The 16184-nt window shown below is 53.0% G+C and overlaps 1 protein-coding gene across 2 annotated transcripts in view; it reads left to right on the top strand.

Moving 5' to 3' along the window:
• The window catches only part of RALGPS1 (Ral GEF with PH domain and SH3 binding motif 1), a 362265-nt gene extending 347023 nt beyond the window's left edge, over window positions 1-15242 (top strand). For both annotated transcript variants that reach the window (XM_075560767.1, XM_075560766.1), the window contains 6 exons: window positions 1562-1645; window positions 2373-2478; window positions 4142-4234; window positions 4373-4478; window positions 6371-6462; window positions 11007-15242. In XM_075560767.1, coding sequence (XP_075416882.1) covers window positions 1562-1645; window positions 2373-2478; window positions 4142-4234; window positions 4373-4478; window positions 6371-6462; window positions 11007-11036 — 511 coding nt within the window. In that variant the 3' untranslated portion in view covers window positions 11037-15242. The remainder of the gene's footprint in view (window positions 1-1561; window positions 1646-2372; window positions 2479-4141; window positions 4235-4372; window positions 4479-6370; window positions 6463-11006) is intronic.
• Window positions 15243-16184: the final 942 nt, after the last annotated feature.

Below are 16184 nucleotides of genomic sequence, written 5' to 3'. Positions count from 1 at the left end.
CCTTCCTTCCAGGGAGTGCTGAGCTCTAGAGACAGAAGGATTGGGTCCCTCCTTCTACTAAGACTAGAATTACTAAGACTTCCACATAATTATTACCCAAGACTTCCTTCTGTTCAGTAACGAGGCTTCAGGAACTTTCATGAAACATGAACGCCAAACCACCCACCCTGTCTGAAGAACTACTGGCAACTGTGGGCATTTCAGCAGCATCACAGAGTGTCCCGGGGTCCCAGGGAGAAAGGCCCATAAGAAAAGAGGTGGAAGAGAAGGGGCCAGAGCCTCCAGCCCTGGAAAGGAGTGCTGTGTTCTCCATTCTAACCCTGTGACGTTCTGAGCAGGAAGGAATGAAGAGGAGATGCCTTCTGAGCAGTTCACTGGTAGGAGTGGGCTCGGCATATGGCCATCATCTGACCCCGGTTGTGGTGGGGGACAGGCCAGCATCTGTCACATCAGAAGACTCGGGGAGATGAGCACACAGCATGGCACATCATCACCAAAAGAGAAGTAGCTGATGGGGTGGGAGGGAGCAGTTTCCCATGATGACCATCACACTCCTACCAGCCTTGAACTTGGACTTCTGACAGCAGGCCCAAGATGGGCACCTGGAACATTTCTTCCTTTGGTGAAGAGTGGAGTGCAGGGAGCGATGCATTGATTTCTGAGAGGACCCCGGGCTTACTCAGGACGTGACCCTCCACCCACTCCCTTTCTTCCCGCAGATGTACGGCGATGTGGGGCAATATGTCTGCACTTAGTCTGACTTTATAACTTTCATGATATTGTTTTGTTTTACCAGACCATGCTGTGGGGTTAGAAAAGCAGGTACAAGAAGTGCTATTCTGAGAGGAAGGAGTGGAGAGGAGAAAAGAGAAGCCTTCCCCAGGGTGCATGAAACTTGCGCCTTCCCATAGAAAGACTCGCTGCTGGGGAGCTACAGGTGAAAAAAGAACCAAGTGGAGGGCCGGCCCCCCGAGCTCCCCTGGACTTCGCACTCTCTGCTGCAGGTGGCCGCAGCAGGTCACGGAGCCAGCTGATAGACGACCGGAAGCAGTGAAGCAGAGAGTGGGTCTGGTAGAGTAGGGGGATTCAGGTGTGTCCTGGTGAACAGTGATGCTGCACATGCCCCCGCAGACCCAGCACCCAGGATTGCCCACAATTCTCTATGTCTGTGTATGCTTTTGATACGGTCTTGCTGTGGACTCTGTGAGCTGTGTGGAGTTTTGATTAAGCATGTCACCTGCACATTGCGGTGAGTGGGCTCATCCTGTTCTTTCATCCCCTCGACAGTGGACATGGATGAACATTTAATAATGAGCCAAGAACAATTACCTGGAGACGTGGGGACTCACCCAGATGGATGCTCCGTTGAGATCACTGGCCCGGGCACTCCAGCTGTGCTCCCAGCATGACCAAGGAGGCTGAATTAGGAATTGGGGGTGGAGCTTTTCTTCTGTAGGGCTTCCCCACCTAATGACCCACATAGCCTGAGAAGCTCTTGCCTCCTTCATGAGGACCGGTTCTTGCCAGCACGCTGCTAAAATCTCACCCTTTCCTTCTGAAGCAGGGGACGTCTCTATGCCACCCTGGGGCCCAACTGGCGGGTTCCAGTTCGGAATTCTCCCAGAACCCGGAGCTGTGTGTACAGGTACTCATCTGTTCGTTCCTTTGCTTACTCGGCACCTCGCCACAGGGTACCCATTGCTTGCCAAGCCTGCACGAGAGGCTGCTGAAGGAGACAGGCACGGCTCTGCTTCTCTGTGGCACTGCCCCTGCAGGAGAGAGGAACTCCACTGATGACCGCGGGGGTGCTGATGGGCCCAGTGGGGGAGAGAAGGGGAGGGGCTCAGAATAGAGCAGACCTCCCTGAAACTATGTGGATTCGCCAAATCCTGGGTGCAGAGGGCCAGCCTGTATGAAAACAGGCTGTGTCAATGAGTGAAGGGCATTCAGTGTGAAAAGTGAGAGAGGAGACAGGTGCGGTTATGGCTGAAGAGGCGGGCTGCAGCTACAGCAAGAAGGTGTAAGGCCATTGGGAAGCCATGGAGTGGGTTGATGGGGGAACTTGGTGATGGGCGAGAAGGCTGGTGGCATGACAAGGACATCCTAGCCATGCCAAGAGTGGACTCTGGGAGGCCAAGGGGGAGCGGGGGAGCGTCACACAGCTTCTCGGAGAGATCAAGTTCGGGCCTATGGTGGGAATAATGGGGTGGCCGACATGGACAGAAAAGATTGAGAATCTATTTCGAATCGGTGGGATTAATTAGGTTGTGGTGGTTATGCTCCTGATCTTGAATTGAGGGGAGTGAACTCCAGTGAGTGAGCTGTGTGGCTCCCTTCCATGGGAGTGATGTTGACCGGTGGTCTCCCTGCAGCCCCACTGGCCCGTGCATCTGCACTCTGGGGAGCTCAGCAGCAGTGCCCACCATGGAGGGGCCTCTGAGAAGGAAAACCCTGCTCAAGGAAGGACGGAAGCCCGCGGTAAGTGCGTATCTGAGCCAAGCCAGCCTGGTGCTGTGGGAGGACCCTGGCTCCAGAGGGCAGCAGATCAGGTTCTCGCCTTGGCTCTGCTGCCCAGTGGACAAGGGCCTCTGTTTTCCCATTTGCAAGTAGGAATAAAATAATGCCTACCTCGAGAGGACATGGAGAGAATGTCACCTGGTTGGGGGAAGACCTGCACACAGAGAACAGGAGCTGTCCTGGCTCTGGTAACTCCTGGAGGGAGTCAGGGAACACCTCAGAGTTGGTGTGGATACGGTGGAGGGAGAGAGACGCCCAGGACACACCCACAGGCTGGGTGCTCCTTCCCCCTGTCCTCCACTAAATTGAGTGCCAGAGGGACAGGGACAAGGAATCCACTGCCCGCCCTGGCCAGCCCTGCAGGACCCGAATGTCACCGGCGCCCCAACCTCCACCCAGGGCTGCGGTTCAGCCCTTGTCAGGTGTCTCACTTGCTTCCCGGCAGCCGCGGCATGCTGTCTGTGTGCCGTCTGTGAGCTGCATCTCCAGGCCCTGCCAGGCCCTGGCTCCCTGTCTACTGCCCACTGAGAACTCCCACTTGATGATGGCTGGGCCCTTGCCCAGGTGCTGCCTCGGACGCCCTCCAAGCTTCCTGTCTTCAGGTCTGGTGGCTCGTGGCCGGGCCATCCTCTGTCACTTGGACCCAGCGTGTCACAGAGCATCGTAAAGCTGGCTTGCTGCCCTGCTGGACAGATGAAGAGCTGCTTCCCCTTACCCTGAGTTCAGGCCCCACTCATTCTGGCACCAGCAAGAAGCCCCTTTCCTTAAAGGCCTGCCTTCCTAAAGGCTGGTTGACCAGTAGTTCATGATGACCTCCGTGGGCCATGACCAGTCCTTTTGAAGTGAATAAAGCACAATGTGTGGAATAAAGCATACCCCCCTCGGGCTTCAAGTCAATCCTGTGCACAGACAGCTGTTTTCGCTTCTGCATGTGTGTTCTGGGCGATGTCAGATGCAGTGTCTTCCCGAGGGTGTCAGTCAAAAGCATCTGAAAGCCAGGGCAGCTCCATCCAACATGCAGGCAGCCCTGTGCATGGTGGTGCCATGCAATCTGCCCCTGGAGATGCAGCGCCTTTCCTCCGGGGTGGGCTATTCGCTTCCCCTTCGCAGAACCAAGACGCTCCAAGGGAGCAGCCGAGCCCTCTGCGTGGGAAGCCTGGCCTTCAGCCGCGCCGATGCAGTGCCTGCAGCTTTGCTGTGTGGGCTCTCCCCGTGTCGCACCAGAAAGACTTGATTCAAAAACATCAGCACTCCGTCTTGGGCAGGGTGCCTTCTCGAAGGCATGCTGGTTCTCCAAAGCTAGAGCTTTTCATGGCCGGGCTTTAAAAAAAATGTCTTCCCCAGGGCATCCAGGGGTCCTGGCCACCTGCACACATAGGCGTTATGCCCTGGGCTTTGCCTGACTCCGCCTAGCAGTAACATCCCCAAAGTGGAACTCAGAGGCACTCACGAAAAGTGCCTTCCTCCTCAGTGCCTCCTCAGGGAGGAGCGGTGGGGGGCCATGGGAGAAATGAAGCCTGCACTGCCATTGACAGGAGGTGGGCACCAATCGCTCGCATGGCTGGCAGGGTGACACCTGCCCCCACCACTTGCAGCCCAGTGACGCTGCCTCTCCTTCCTCCAGCTGTCCTCGTGGACCAGGTACTGGGTCACACTCTCAGGGTCCACACTCCTGTACTATGGAGCCAAGTCCTTGCGGGGCACAGACAGAAAACACGTAAGTCCCACGCGCCAAAGACCTCAGGGCAGCTGGAGGGGAGGCATGGGGGCGGGAAGCCTTGCCTTCCTGCCTGTGGAGGGAACGAGGAGAGGACACGGGCTCTGGCTTCCCCGGGATGCTGTTGCTCTCTTCCAGTACAAATCCACTCCTGGCAAAAAGGTCTCCATCCTGGGCTGGATGGTGCAACTGCCTGATGACCCCGAGCACCCCGACATCTTCCAGCTGAATAACCCCGACAAAGGTAAGTAGCAGGCTGGGACCCTGTAGGTTCTCCACGTTTTTCTCTTCTGCTGAACCTGTGTTTGGAAGGACTGGGGACTTTACAGGCTGCTCTTTTCCCTGGGCTTCAGATTCAGGTGTTCATAGAGTCCTCCCTGTGGTCAGTGTCCATTGCACAGTGTCCGTGGCACGTGGCTTCAGATATCCTTTGTGCAGCCTTGCCAGTGGCACCCGGGGCTCAAGGCCTTGGGAGAACTGTGTGTCAGGGAGGCGGTGACCGTGAGAGTCAGGAGCCCCTGAGCGCCTGCTCCATGAACCTCAGCAGGGCCCCTGTCAAAGGCCTGCTCCGAGAATGACCCTTTCTCAAAGGCATTATAAGCTCCAGCTTTTGTCATTTCCCGGTCACCTTCCTGTACCTCCTGGTTCTCTCCTGACCTCATGACCCTGCTGGGGAAGGCGAGAAGATTGAGCACCCTCTTGACCAGCAGCCTGTTCTGCATTGATGTTCAGCAGAGGCTGTGGTTAGACTTCGCAGGAGCCCATGTTGTATTAGCAAACAAACAAAATTGCTCAGGACTGTAGGTCCATCCAGGTGAACTAACTGGGGCTACAGTGTCCCCAGTTGCCCTCATACTTCACAGGAAGAATCTAATGCAGGGTCCGCACAGGTACAAATCCCTGAGGGTCTGGTTAAAACACAGGTTGGAGTCAGTAGAGTTGAGGCTCCCAGGGGTACTGCTAGTCAAGAAGCCACATTGAGCGTCAAGGCTCTAAGGTTCTTAACTGCGAAGGAAAGAATCCAGGTAAGACAAGGGGCCCATCTGCCTGGTAGAGCCTGGGACTGGGGAGGGGAGGCAGCCTGCCCAGGTCTCTTGCTCAGCTTGCACATGCTGGTAGTGGTACGGCCTCAGTTGGCTGCCACTTGTGAGTATATTCCTTAACATGCTGGGTCCAGAGCAGAGCTGGTGACTTCTTTCAAAAGGGACGTGAGCTTGACTCAGAGACGCTGTGGTCATAGGGATGCTGAACACATAGGTCATGTGTTCTTTGGTCTTAGCCTGAAGCAGGGAGAAGGATGAGGCTTTCGACCTCTCCAGTAAAGAGTTGCTGGAAAATCTCAGAACTTCCTCTGCGCTGCAGGGCCGCTGTGAGCTGACATGGACTCGGTGTCAGTGAGTGAGAAGCAAAGGGCACTCTGACTCGGGGCCAGCAGGATCCATGGACAGAACTCAAAAGATCCATGAACTTGAAGTGGGGGGGAAAGTGCCTCTAACTCCTTCTGTTAGGGTTGTAGGTCTCAGACGATGAAAATACTAACAAGGTCTGTGGTTTCTGTCTGTAAGCGAAATCACAGATGTTTGTGTAGCACATATGGTTACAGAGGTCACTGATGCACATCACTTCAAAATTAGAGTTCAGTATCAGACCTGCCACCAACCCTAATTATTATTAGTGCATTCATAAAGGACACAGAGGTAATCGTGAGGTTTCTAAGAAATCGTTTCATAATTGTTTCAACATTATTAATTTCTTCTGTAGTTTCTTTTATACATTTAAAAGCATTATCCCAAGAAGAGGTTCATAGGCTTCATTCACAAGATTGCCAAGTGCACCCCTGGCCTCCCAAATGGCTAACGGCCCAGACCCAGAGAGAAGCCCTCAGAGTGCAGGAGGCTGCTCTTGGCTCCCTCACGCTACAGACACGCCGCAGGACAGAGTAGATCTGGTCCTGGGGGTTCCAAGGCAACTCTTCGAGGGAGCAGAAAGCCTCTTCTTTCTCCCATAGAACTGCTGGGGGTTCACCTTGCTGACCCTGCGATGCCCCTTTCATCTCCCTTGGTTTCCCCTAATTGAGCTAGCAGCATCTGCCAGCATATGACACTCTTCATAACGAACGGTTTCTCCACCTTCCAGGCAATGTTTACAAGTTTCAGACTGGCTCCCGCTTTCATGCAATACTGTGGCACAAGCATTTGGACGATGCATGTAAAAGCAACAGGCCTCAGGTAACATCACCAGATCCTGCTTGTCATCTGCAGTGCCTCCAGCACGCCCCCCTGGGAACTATGGGTCCGTAGAAAGCAGGGCTTCCTACTTCCCCTCAGAGCCCATCAGCTGGGCTCCCAGCCACCTTTATGCTCAGCTTTGAGACTGGTCCCCGTGTTTTACCCCAAGAAAACCCCATAATAACATCTTTTGTGGGGCCGTAGACATACAGTACTCCCCCAAGGGTCAAGTTGCCGCATCTGTTTCAGTCACACACGCCCTCACTCCCAGAATTGATTTTATGGGCCTGCTCCAAACTGGCCGTTTAAACTCTTAGAAACAATAACTAATGTGTGCAGGGCCCTTGATAGCACATTATTAGCCCATTATTAATATTAGCTAATGTGTGGAGAGTCCAGCAAGGCTGCTGGTGAAGGAAGGGAGCCTCTGGGCTGTTTGCACCAGTAGGATTTGTGTAGCCTTGGTGTGTGTGGGCGGTGGGAGGTGGGGGTCATTGTGATCTCCCTGCTCTAACCACTCCCACCCGCTCCCTGACACCAAACGCTCAACTGAATGGTCTACATGGAGGAAGAAGCCAGATCCTCCCCACCCCAATGGGGTGGGTTCTCTTGTGTGCACTTGACATTGAGGCCCCTGACCGCCACGTGGTTAGTAAAAGGGAGAGCTAGAACACAACCTGACTCCCAGTGCTCCACCTGTCTCCACGGAGCTCTCCCTCCTGGTATTTCTTTGGGAGCCCTGACTGTGTTCAGGCTCCTGCAGGTACGCTAATGACCTGGAAGCACAGCCATGGTTATCCAAGCTTGAGAGAGAAATGGCTGCTCCCGTCTGCACCTGAGGGGAATAGGCTGCACCTTCCTGCCCCTCAGGGTGGGCAGCACTTAGTCCTCCCGCCCCTTAGTAGTCACGTCTCCATCTTCGACTGACGCTGGCAAAGTTGGGTCCCCATCTCACCCAGTCTGAGGAGAAGAGCGCCAGGGCAGGGAATAGAGGTGGCAGCCTCGCCGCAGCAGTGGGGAGTATAAGGGACCCCTGGAAAAGGCAAGTCCACAGTGGCATTTGGGTCTGTGAGTGGGGTGAGTGCTTCAGCGGTGCTGGCCACAGCCCGTGCACAGAGATTCTGGTCAAGCGGAGGGAGAGCTCTAGTGACACGTCCCTGGCCCTGTGCTCAGCGTGGTCCTCATAAGGACCCCCATGTTTAACACAGATGATGACCTATATGTCAGGCCGATCACAATTACAGATGGTGGGAAGCATGACTGCAGAATTAACGGGTTGGATGGCAACATCAGGATCTAGAAAACTCAACACATTGAACCAAGAGGCCAAGCACCATATAGGGATAAACTTGAGGGACCACCAGGAAGCTCAAAATAGAGTGCAGTCAGGTCCCTTGAGTCTCTGGGAGGACACACACACACACACACACACACACACACACACTGTGCTGAAGAATGTTCCCTGCAGCATTGCTCTTGGTTGACATGTCCCTGGGCACCACTTCGAGTATTCTAGACACGGGGTAGATCCCCGGGTGGTGCCTGGGAAGGGTCCTCAGGGTACGGATACCAAAGCAGAATGTGAGACGTATGCACACACTGCTCGCCTTTGTGTTGAGATACATGTGCATCTTGAGTGAATGCATGCTTGCATGTGCATATAAAATTTCTAAAATGGTATGTACGAAACTGTAGACCTCTGTCAGAAGCTATACTTCGGCAGTTTCCAGAGTGTAATTGCCCAGCAACGTGGTGGGAAGACCAGGGCTTTGGGTCTGCAGTCCTCTGCGGGTGGTCCAAAGTGCACAGTGCGTTGAGACTGGAACAGAGCTGTGCTGCCTCAGGGCGCGTTGCTAGAGGACTCGCTCCTGCCCTCCCTTGCCCCGCTCACCCTGTCTGGGCCACTGGAGCTCACCTGTCACACCCAGATGGCTCTTGTGATTGCGGAGCCTGAGGCTGGCATGGCTCCAGGTTGGACACGGACTGACAGCCGTGAGGTGGACCACCAGGATGATGGTGGGGGTGGGAGATACTTGTCGGGGCCTGGTCAGAGCTGCCATGTATAGGACCATTGCCCCTTGCTGCCAGGGAGATAGGCAGGGAATTGGCCTCTGCCCGATTTAGGTTTACATCAGTGGTGCCTGGGTGAATGCCAACAGGAATGGGAGCTGAAGCCCTGAGCAAGAGCCCATTGTCCTTTTCTGGGGACAGAGCTGGGGCTGGCAGCCACTCTCCAACAGACAGCAGGTACCTGGCTTGAACCAGTTTGATCAGCAGGACAAGTAGATGGAGTTTCAGGAGTTGGCAAAGGTAAAACTGCAGAGGACCTTCTGCAAGTGACTTCTGCCCGATGGTTAGACGTAGGGGAGGGGCTAGTCTGACTTGTCCACGTTTTACCTCGTTTCTAATGCACTTTCCACCGCGTATTTCCCCTCGCTGCTCTGTGCGGTTATAACCAGTTGGCACCAGCCTCAGTCTTCCGCAGCAGCAGGTTAGTTCAGTGTAGTGCAGCACGGGGTGTGATGGAGCCTAAGGCGGAGGTAATAGAGGGTGTTACAGAAATGCATCTTTTCGCATGAAAAATCTCAAGGGGCCAGGGAGATTTGCTTTCTGTTTTGTGGAATTGCATTTTTTGAAATTGTGTTTTATCAACACTGAATACACTAAAGCATTATTTATAACATAAGTGTAAAGGTGTAAGGTAGAAACAACAGCAAGAAAACAAACACTCGCTGCCCCACCACTCAGCCTAAGCAGAAGCTCCCAGGGCCTTGACACCCCTCCTCCACGTCTGAAATCCATTGCCACCATCAAATGACTGCAAGCCTAGGGCCCTACAAGGCCGAGTGGATCTGCCCCCAGAGGGTGCCCAGAGCTGGACATCTTTATGGAGCAAAGGTTAGCGGCCCGGCCCTTAGCCACGGGGAGACCAGGGCCCCTTCCTCTCCTCTTGCTCCCGCTCCACCGCGACCTGCTCACTCCTCACTTGGTTGGCGCGTCCCCGTTCTTTGCTTTCCATTGTCACGTGCTGGATGCCTTAAGCAGTGACTGGCTGATGTATGGCTGATCGACTCTTTATAACTAGAACCATAGCTTATTTCCTTCCAAGCCTTGCTTTGCTCCTGCAGCGTGTTCCTAAGAGTCTTCTAGTGAATCCATGTAACTCGTGTGTGCGTATGTGCGTGTGTGTGTCTGATCAGTCCTTCTATCAGAGATGCCCAGTGTTTCCTACTTTCTGCTATATTTTTGTTTTGCCTTTTGCTATTCAAACAGCGCTGCTATGACCATTCTTAGAACTGCCCCCTAACAAGAAGACACATCTTTTCCAATTCATCATTTTGGCCAAATTGATGCCAAGATGAATTTTATTTTTTTTAATGAAATTGCTTGGAATCCTATGTCCTGGAGCCCAGAGGAATACTGGGAAAGATGGCTCAGCGGAGCGTGTGTTAGGAGTTTGAGGGAAGGGAGAAGGAAGCTGACCTTGCGGGGAGGGGGTGTCCCGCAGTGAAGGGGGCTGGAGCCTTATCCAGGGAGCAGGCCTGGGGCATCGCTATGGGAAAGTTTGGGGTCCCTGATATCCCCAACCCTGCTCACTTACCAGCTCCCACCAGCCTCTGACACCAGTCCGCTCCACCTCCTGGGTAACCTGTCCTCCTCACCCCAAGTGCTGATGTGCTTTGACCAGAGGGTGGCCATGAAGAGTGTGTCCCTGGCGTCAGCACTGCCCTGCCCTCGCTGTGCACGCCCCTCACCAAGTCTTAGCAGCTGCCTCTTTAAAATGGGGCCAGTTCTGGCACCTGCCTCATGGGACTGTTTGAGGAGCCAAGGACGGGCTGCCTGTGAAGTGCTCAGATAGTGGCTGGTCTGCAGCACTCCCTAAAATCCACAGAAACTCATGTATAAAGGAGAGTTTTATATAAAGAGGAAGTGCACATCAAGAAAGCATCCCAACCCAGTGCTGCCCAAGCCCACAAGTCCAACATTAAACCGTATGTCCGACACCAATCCACAAAGTCCTCCTCCATCTCACAAAACACACACTATGATGCCGACTGCTGGAGGAAAGCCGAGTCCGTTAATGTATAAACATCTCAGTACTTAAAAAAAAAATCTCAGCACTGGCAGAGGTCTCCACACGGCTGCTCCAGCACCCAGGGCTGCATCGGGGTAGGTCCATGTGGCTTCTCCTCAGGGATGTCTTGCAGGAAGTGAGCCTGGCCAGCTAAAGCAGGGAACTGCACCCTGGTCCGACCATCAGAAAGCAGGTGACCCGAGAACTAGAAAGGCGAGGCTCGCCGAGCCATTTACCCCTCTACCCTTCAATTAACCCCCCATGTGTTTATCGGACAGGTTGGCACAATAAACTAACCACCTCAGTCTATTATTTTTGTTGTTGTTATTATTATTATTATCACAGTGTCCTTTCTCCCCCTGAGCTGCTCATTCCCAGGATGAGAAAGATCTAACCCCTTCCTTAGGGACCCACCTGTCCCCTTTGGAAAAGTTAGAACTTTGACAAGAGGCTGAGCTTTCTTTTCTAGGTACCTGCGAACCTTATGTCATTTGAATAAGTCTCTCCTGGACTTGGCATGACTTCAAAGGCTGCTGGGCTCACCGGCCTGGGACTCGTGCAGAAGAGCATGCCCTGGGCACAGGCTGTGGAGTCACGGCCCTCAGACACAAGGGGACTCGGCCCATAGCCGCACCGCCTCAGAGGACTCCGCTGGGGCAGGATCCACCTGCCACCCCCCAGCGACTCTCGTGACACTCACTCTGCAGCAGCACCTCGAGGGGCCGTGGCTGGACCCCAGACTGCACACCTCCCTCTCTGGACCCTCGTCCACCAGCCGCTGCTGCGACGAGAGAGCATTTGGCCCACGTTGGGTTCTCAGCTTTCTACTGCACAAAGAGTGGACAGCAGAAACCTGCGGGAGGGCCCGAGAGGAGGGGGACGGGCTGTGGAACAGGCTTTTTACACCCCAAGTGCACGGGGTGGCTCGCCCACAGGGCTGCCTCAGATTTTGTACAACCCCCGAAGCGTCCTCTGCGTGTGTGTGCTGTGTATGTATGCGTGTGAGCGAGGGTGCGCTCTCTGAGAAACATGCATTTTGGCACAAGACTTGTGACATCTCACACTTCATTCGCAGCGAGGCCCTGCTTTCAACTTCAGTTCTAGTCTTGTCCACCAAGGAAGGTCGGAGCGAGAGCCCAGCTTGTTCCTGTTAGGGGTCCCTTGTGTTCTTTTACTGTAAACAAACAATGCCTTAAATTGTGTCCTGTTTCTGTTCCTATGGGTGCTATTCATCTGGAAGGCTGCTCCCTGCGTCCCCTCCAGGCCTTGTCGCTGCCAGCCCTTCCAAGACCGGGCTCAGCTTCAGGACTGTGGACCGGGCCACTGGCCTGCTTGCTTCCCCCATCGCCTCTCCCTGCAGGGTCTGCAGGCCCTTCTCCTCCCACCCGGTTTCCCACGGAGAACCTAGGGAGCTCTGGCCTTCTCTGCGGCTCCATCTGAAGCAGCTGAGAGGGCCCCCTTGCTGCTTTGCACCAGCCGCTCCCTGCAGGGCAAGCGTTGGCTCCCCGCATCTCACACATTTGCCTCCACTGCCAGAGCGGGGCCCACTGGGAATCCTAATGCTGGGGAGCTGAGCGACACTGAGGCCTTATGCTCTCCCAGTCTTGCCCCCCACATGCCCCCAACACAGTCACCAGCAAAATCTCCATCATACAAATCCAACGGCACAACTCTTGATGATGGTGACAAGGGAGCACAGCCCCAGGGAGTGAGCGGTCTAAGCTGGACTTCAGATAAGAGTGTCCCCATGAACAGCGTCCTGTATCTGTCACCTCTTGTCATACTCCAAGTGGCTTTTGTTTTGCACAGGTGTTTTTATTCCAAATGATGGTTTCCTTTATCACCGTGACTACTTTTTCTCTCTCTTCTCTCTCTTAATTTGGGTGTCCTAACTCTGAGAAGGAAACTCTTAAATAATTTTCTCAGAGAGACTGACTTTCTGGGGGGCCGGGGTGTGTGTGTCCTAGTAGTTTAAGATTTTAGAGCTCACACCAATTAGACATTACCCTTAAGAGTGTCTGAACGCGAGATTTCAAAATTCCATCCAAGCCAACAATAGGTCCCACTGGAAGCCGACCGCAGGATGCCCCACCGACTTTTCATCCAGTGGTGACAACATTTCTGAAAACTTGAAAGTATTGTTACCAAGGCTCTATGCTATGTCTAAACCTTACTCGGCTCACCCTGCTTCTGGGCAAAGACTTGAGTCCCGGAAGGAACTCCAGAGGGTGACGTTGATGCCATCAGACCGTGGCTGTGGGTGCTCTGCACGTCCATACCCCCTGGGCTCAGAATGTGTAGTCAGGCATTCTACACCAGTGGCTCCTGAAAACGAGCTGCTCGGGGCCAAATGGAACTGCTGACCACGCCAGACGCCTCTGACCGGACCGTGCAGTGTTAATCCGTAAGCTTGCTGTGCGTCGAATTCTACGTATGGACTTTGAGACGTCTGAAGTGTGGATGAACATGTGAAGCTGGAACATCCACTGCTACTTTTCCTTGGATTTCTGTATCCTTCCAGCTGTCCTGGAATCTCTCACAAGAAACGCCAATCCCAGAAAAGCCTCGAAAAGTAAGGACTTGCTAAGTCAGATCATCTTCTTCTGCCCTTTCTAATCTTTCTCCAGTGCTCTCTTCTCAGCCTGGTTTGAATGGCACACGTGCATTCTTTCCCAAGTATTTAGTCTTCACATGAATTCGGACCGACCCCACAACCCCTTCCAGAAAGATTCTTAGCTGGCACTCTTGAAGAAAAAGGATCCTGTTGACCTGTTGGAAAAGCCAAGAGCCTTGAACAGCCCAGAAGAGGCTGGGGTGAAGCTGGGATGTATCCCGTCCTCCAGGCAAGGGTACAGAGCCAATTGGGAGTGCATGCTTCGGGTCTTCCTGGTCCGGGCTTGCCCCTCAGCCTGCAGGTGAGGAGGGTGACAAGCCTGGGACAGAGGGGGCCAGGCCCAAGCCACCAAGCGGGGAAGTCTGGGTGAATTCTCAGCCTAGAGGGAGACATTTCTGTCTTTTGCTCTGTGAACTGCCCATGGTGCGCAAATGTCCGTGAAACCATTCAAGGTGAAATATCTTGCATGCGTCTGCTGTATGTTGTTCAGAGTGAGAGCTGGGTGCCTCTTCTTTCCCCCAAGTAGAAGTCCACTCATCATCGCCCCGTCAGACCAGAACCTGAGGAGAAGAGGCTTGAAAGGATTCTGCTTGGGAAAGAACCCATCTTCTTGCCAACTGAGTTTCCCAAACATGCTCTTCTGACGCCACTGGCCAATATTTCCTTCATCATCTCTCACCTCCCAAGCCTAAGAAGTGCTTCTTTTAGGGTGTTATTTTACAAGCACAAAATGGTCCCTGTCGACGGGAAGCCATTTGCAAGCCAAGTTGGTTTTTATTCCGCAGGTTGAGTTTAGAGCCACGCACTCATGTGGCTGATGTTTGTGAACACTGAAAGAACACGGCGCGTGCGTGTGTGTGCGTGTGCATGCGTGTGTGTGTGTGTCTCCAGGAATGGCTTTAATCAGCACTGCAGCATATTGCCATGTTGAGTGACTTCACATTCAGCAGTAACACACTACAAGAGTTCCTTGGTGGGGTTGGAGGATGTTATGTACAAACCCATCAGTCCAGTCATTCACATCTCTACTCTTTCCCATGTGCCCGACTCTGCTAGAGATAGGAGGATAAAAATGGACCCAACCCCTGCCCTCATGGAGCTCACCACCCAGTGAACAAATGATCCCTACCATACGCATCTTGGCAATACCCAGCCTTTCTCCTCCCAATGGATACAAAATTTGTACCTACATTTCTCCAGAAAAGACTTCGCAAGGCTCAACAGACTGGAGAGCCTCACACAATGTGCAAGTTCAGTCTCGATGAGAACTCTATGGAGTCACTGGCCTCTGTGCTGGGTTGGTCCAGAACAGCCAGGCACAGAACTAGAGCTGTGGTTGGGTCCACTGATGGCTCCACGGTAAGATGAAAGAGCAAGATCAGAATGTTCACAGTATTTGCTTCATACTTTTGTTTTTAAATAATCATTTCAGTTATAAATAGAGCATGAGCAAGAACTGCATTCTCCTGGGTGTGGAGAACTTGGACCATGAACTTCAGAACACCTTGCAGCCCTGTACTGCACCAGCCTGCCTATGCCAGGCACGGCCCTGGGATTCCTGTTGACAGCAGCAACGTGATTGGTCATCCGTCCATTTTACAGCCATTAATCTCTAACCATTTCTGAACGACTGTGACCATTCAGTAATGTAACAGTAGTGATTAATTTATTAGGATAGAATGATCTTTAATAAATTCGTGCCAAAATGCATGGTTTTCCACTTAGCATTCAACATGTTGTGTAGAGAGTAGTTTTCAGTTTCTTACGTATTATTCAAAGTCCGCTGCAAATCAGTTTCTACCCTTTAATTTGTCTCGTCAAGTCTGTCGCGCCCTCGGGCTGTCTTCTGTCCAGCAGACCCCTGCATGCAGTTGTGTCAGGACTTTCTCTCATTCTTGGGAATTGTCTCACCCGCAGCAACCACAGAACATCAGCCCTACGTGGGAGTCTTTAGATTTTTTGGTGAAGTATTTTGTTACCTCAGTCTTGTACCAAGTTGCTGTATTTTTCAGCTTGTTACACCGATAATAATTATTTCGCTAATTAAATACTTTAATGTACAAACATCTTTGTTTACTTTGAAATTAAATGTGTTTTCCAATGAGCCTTGCTGGATTTCTTCAAGTCACATGCATTCACTTAGCAAACAGTGAAACCCGAGCGGCTCCAGGGGTGCTCAGAGCCCAGCCAAAGGGTGACTCGAACGTAAATTATATAGGAGCAATGCCCTGAGGAATGGGCAGAGACAGCTGTGGGGCGGGCATGAGCTGACTCTGGAGGCTTTCGATGCTAAGAGATTCAGAGACTGCACAGTATATAGAGGGTGGAGGAGATGGGAAGATGGAAATAAGAAGGGCCAGGATAAGGTTGGGGAAAGTAGGCATCCCAGCCTCCATGAGTAAAGGGATTGGGGAGTGATGGGATGGCAAATCTGGAAAGTTACCCTGCGGGCAGTTTATGTCAGGAGAAAAAAAAGCCCATTCTCGCTTAAGTGAAGAAGTGGAGGTATCTTACAAAGGCTGTCTCTGGGAAGCCTGACAGGCTGATGAAGGGAGAAATGAAAAGCCATCAGCACAGAGCCTACCTACATCCTTCTCGTCTTGGGCTCCTAACATCTCCTCTCCACGAAACCACTTCTCATTCCCAAACTAGTTCCTCTGCTTGAGCAGAATGCTCCTGGAAGTCTGGGAATGTGTACTAGAGAGTGGCAGAATCCAAGCTGATCCTGGCCACCCTGGCCCTCCCTGCTCGCCGCGGTTTCCCAGCCAATGATTTCCAAAGCTGGTGGCAAGGAGCTCCTGGGGCAACAAGCGGTCCCCTGACCCCCAATCCTACAAACTGCACAGTTTCATGCCGGCATGGCCCCACCTCCTTAGCTGTGATAAAACCCCACTTGCAGAGCTGGCCCTAGCTCACCTCCTCCTCTGCCCAGATGAAGTCGCTACCCTCAGTCACACAGTTCAAGGACACAAACGACCACTGGAGGCAGTAGTGCCAAAGCCTGTTGGGTGGAAGACCCCGGAATAAACGCAG

The sequence above is a fragment of the Tenrec ecaudatus genome, chromosome 10 (genome assembly GCF_050624435.1).
Source record: "Tenrec ecaudatus isolate mTenEca1 chromosome 10, mTenEca1.hap1, whole genome shotgun sequence".
Taxonomy (NCBI): domain Eukaryota; kingdom Metazoa; phylum Chordata; class Mammalia; order Afrosoricida; family Tenrecidae; genus Tenrec; species Tenrec ecaudatus.
Note: the sequence above shows the minus strand (reverse complement) of the source record. Positions and strands in the feature narration are given on the sequence as shown.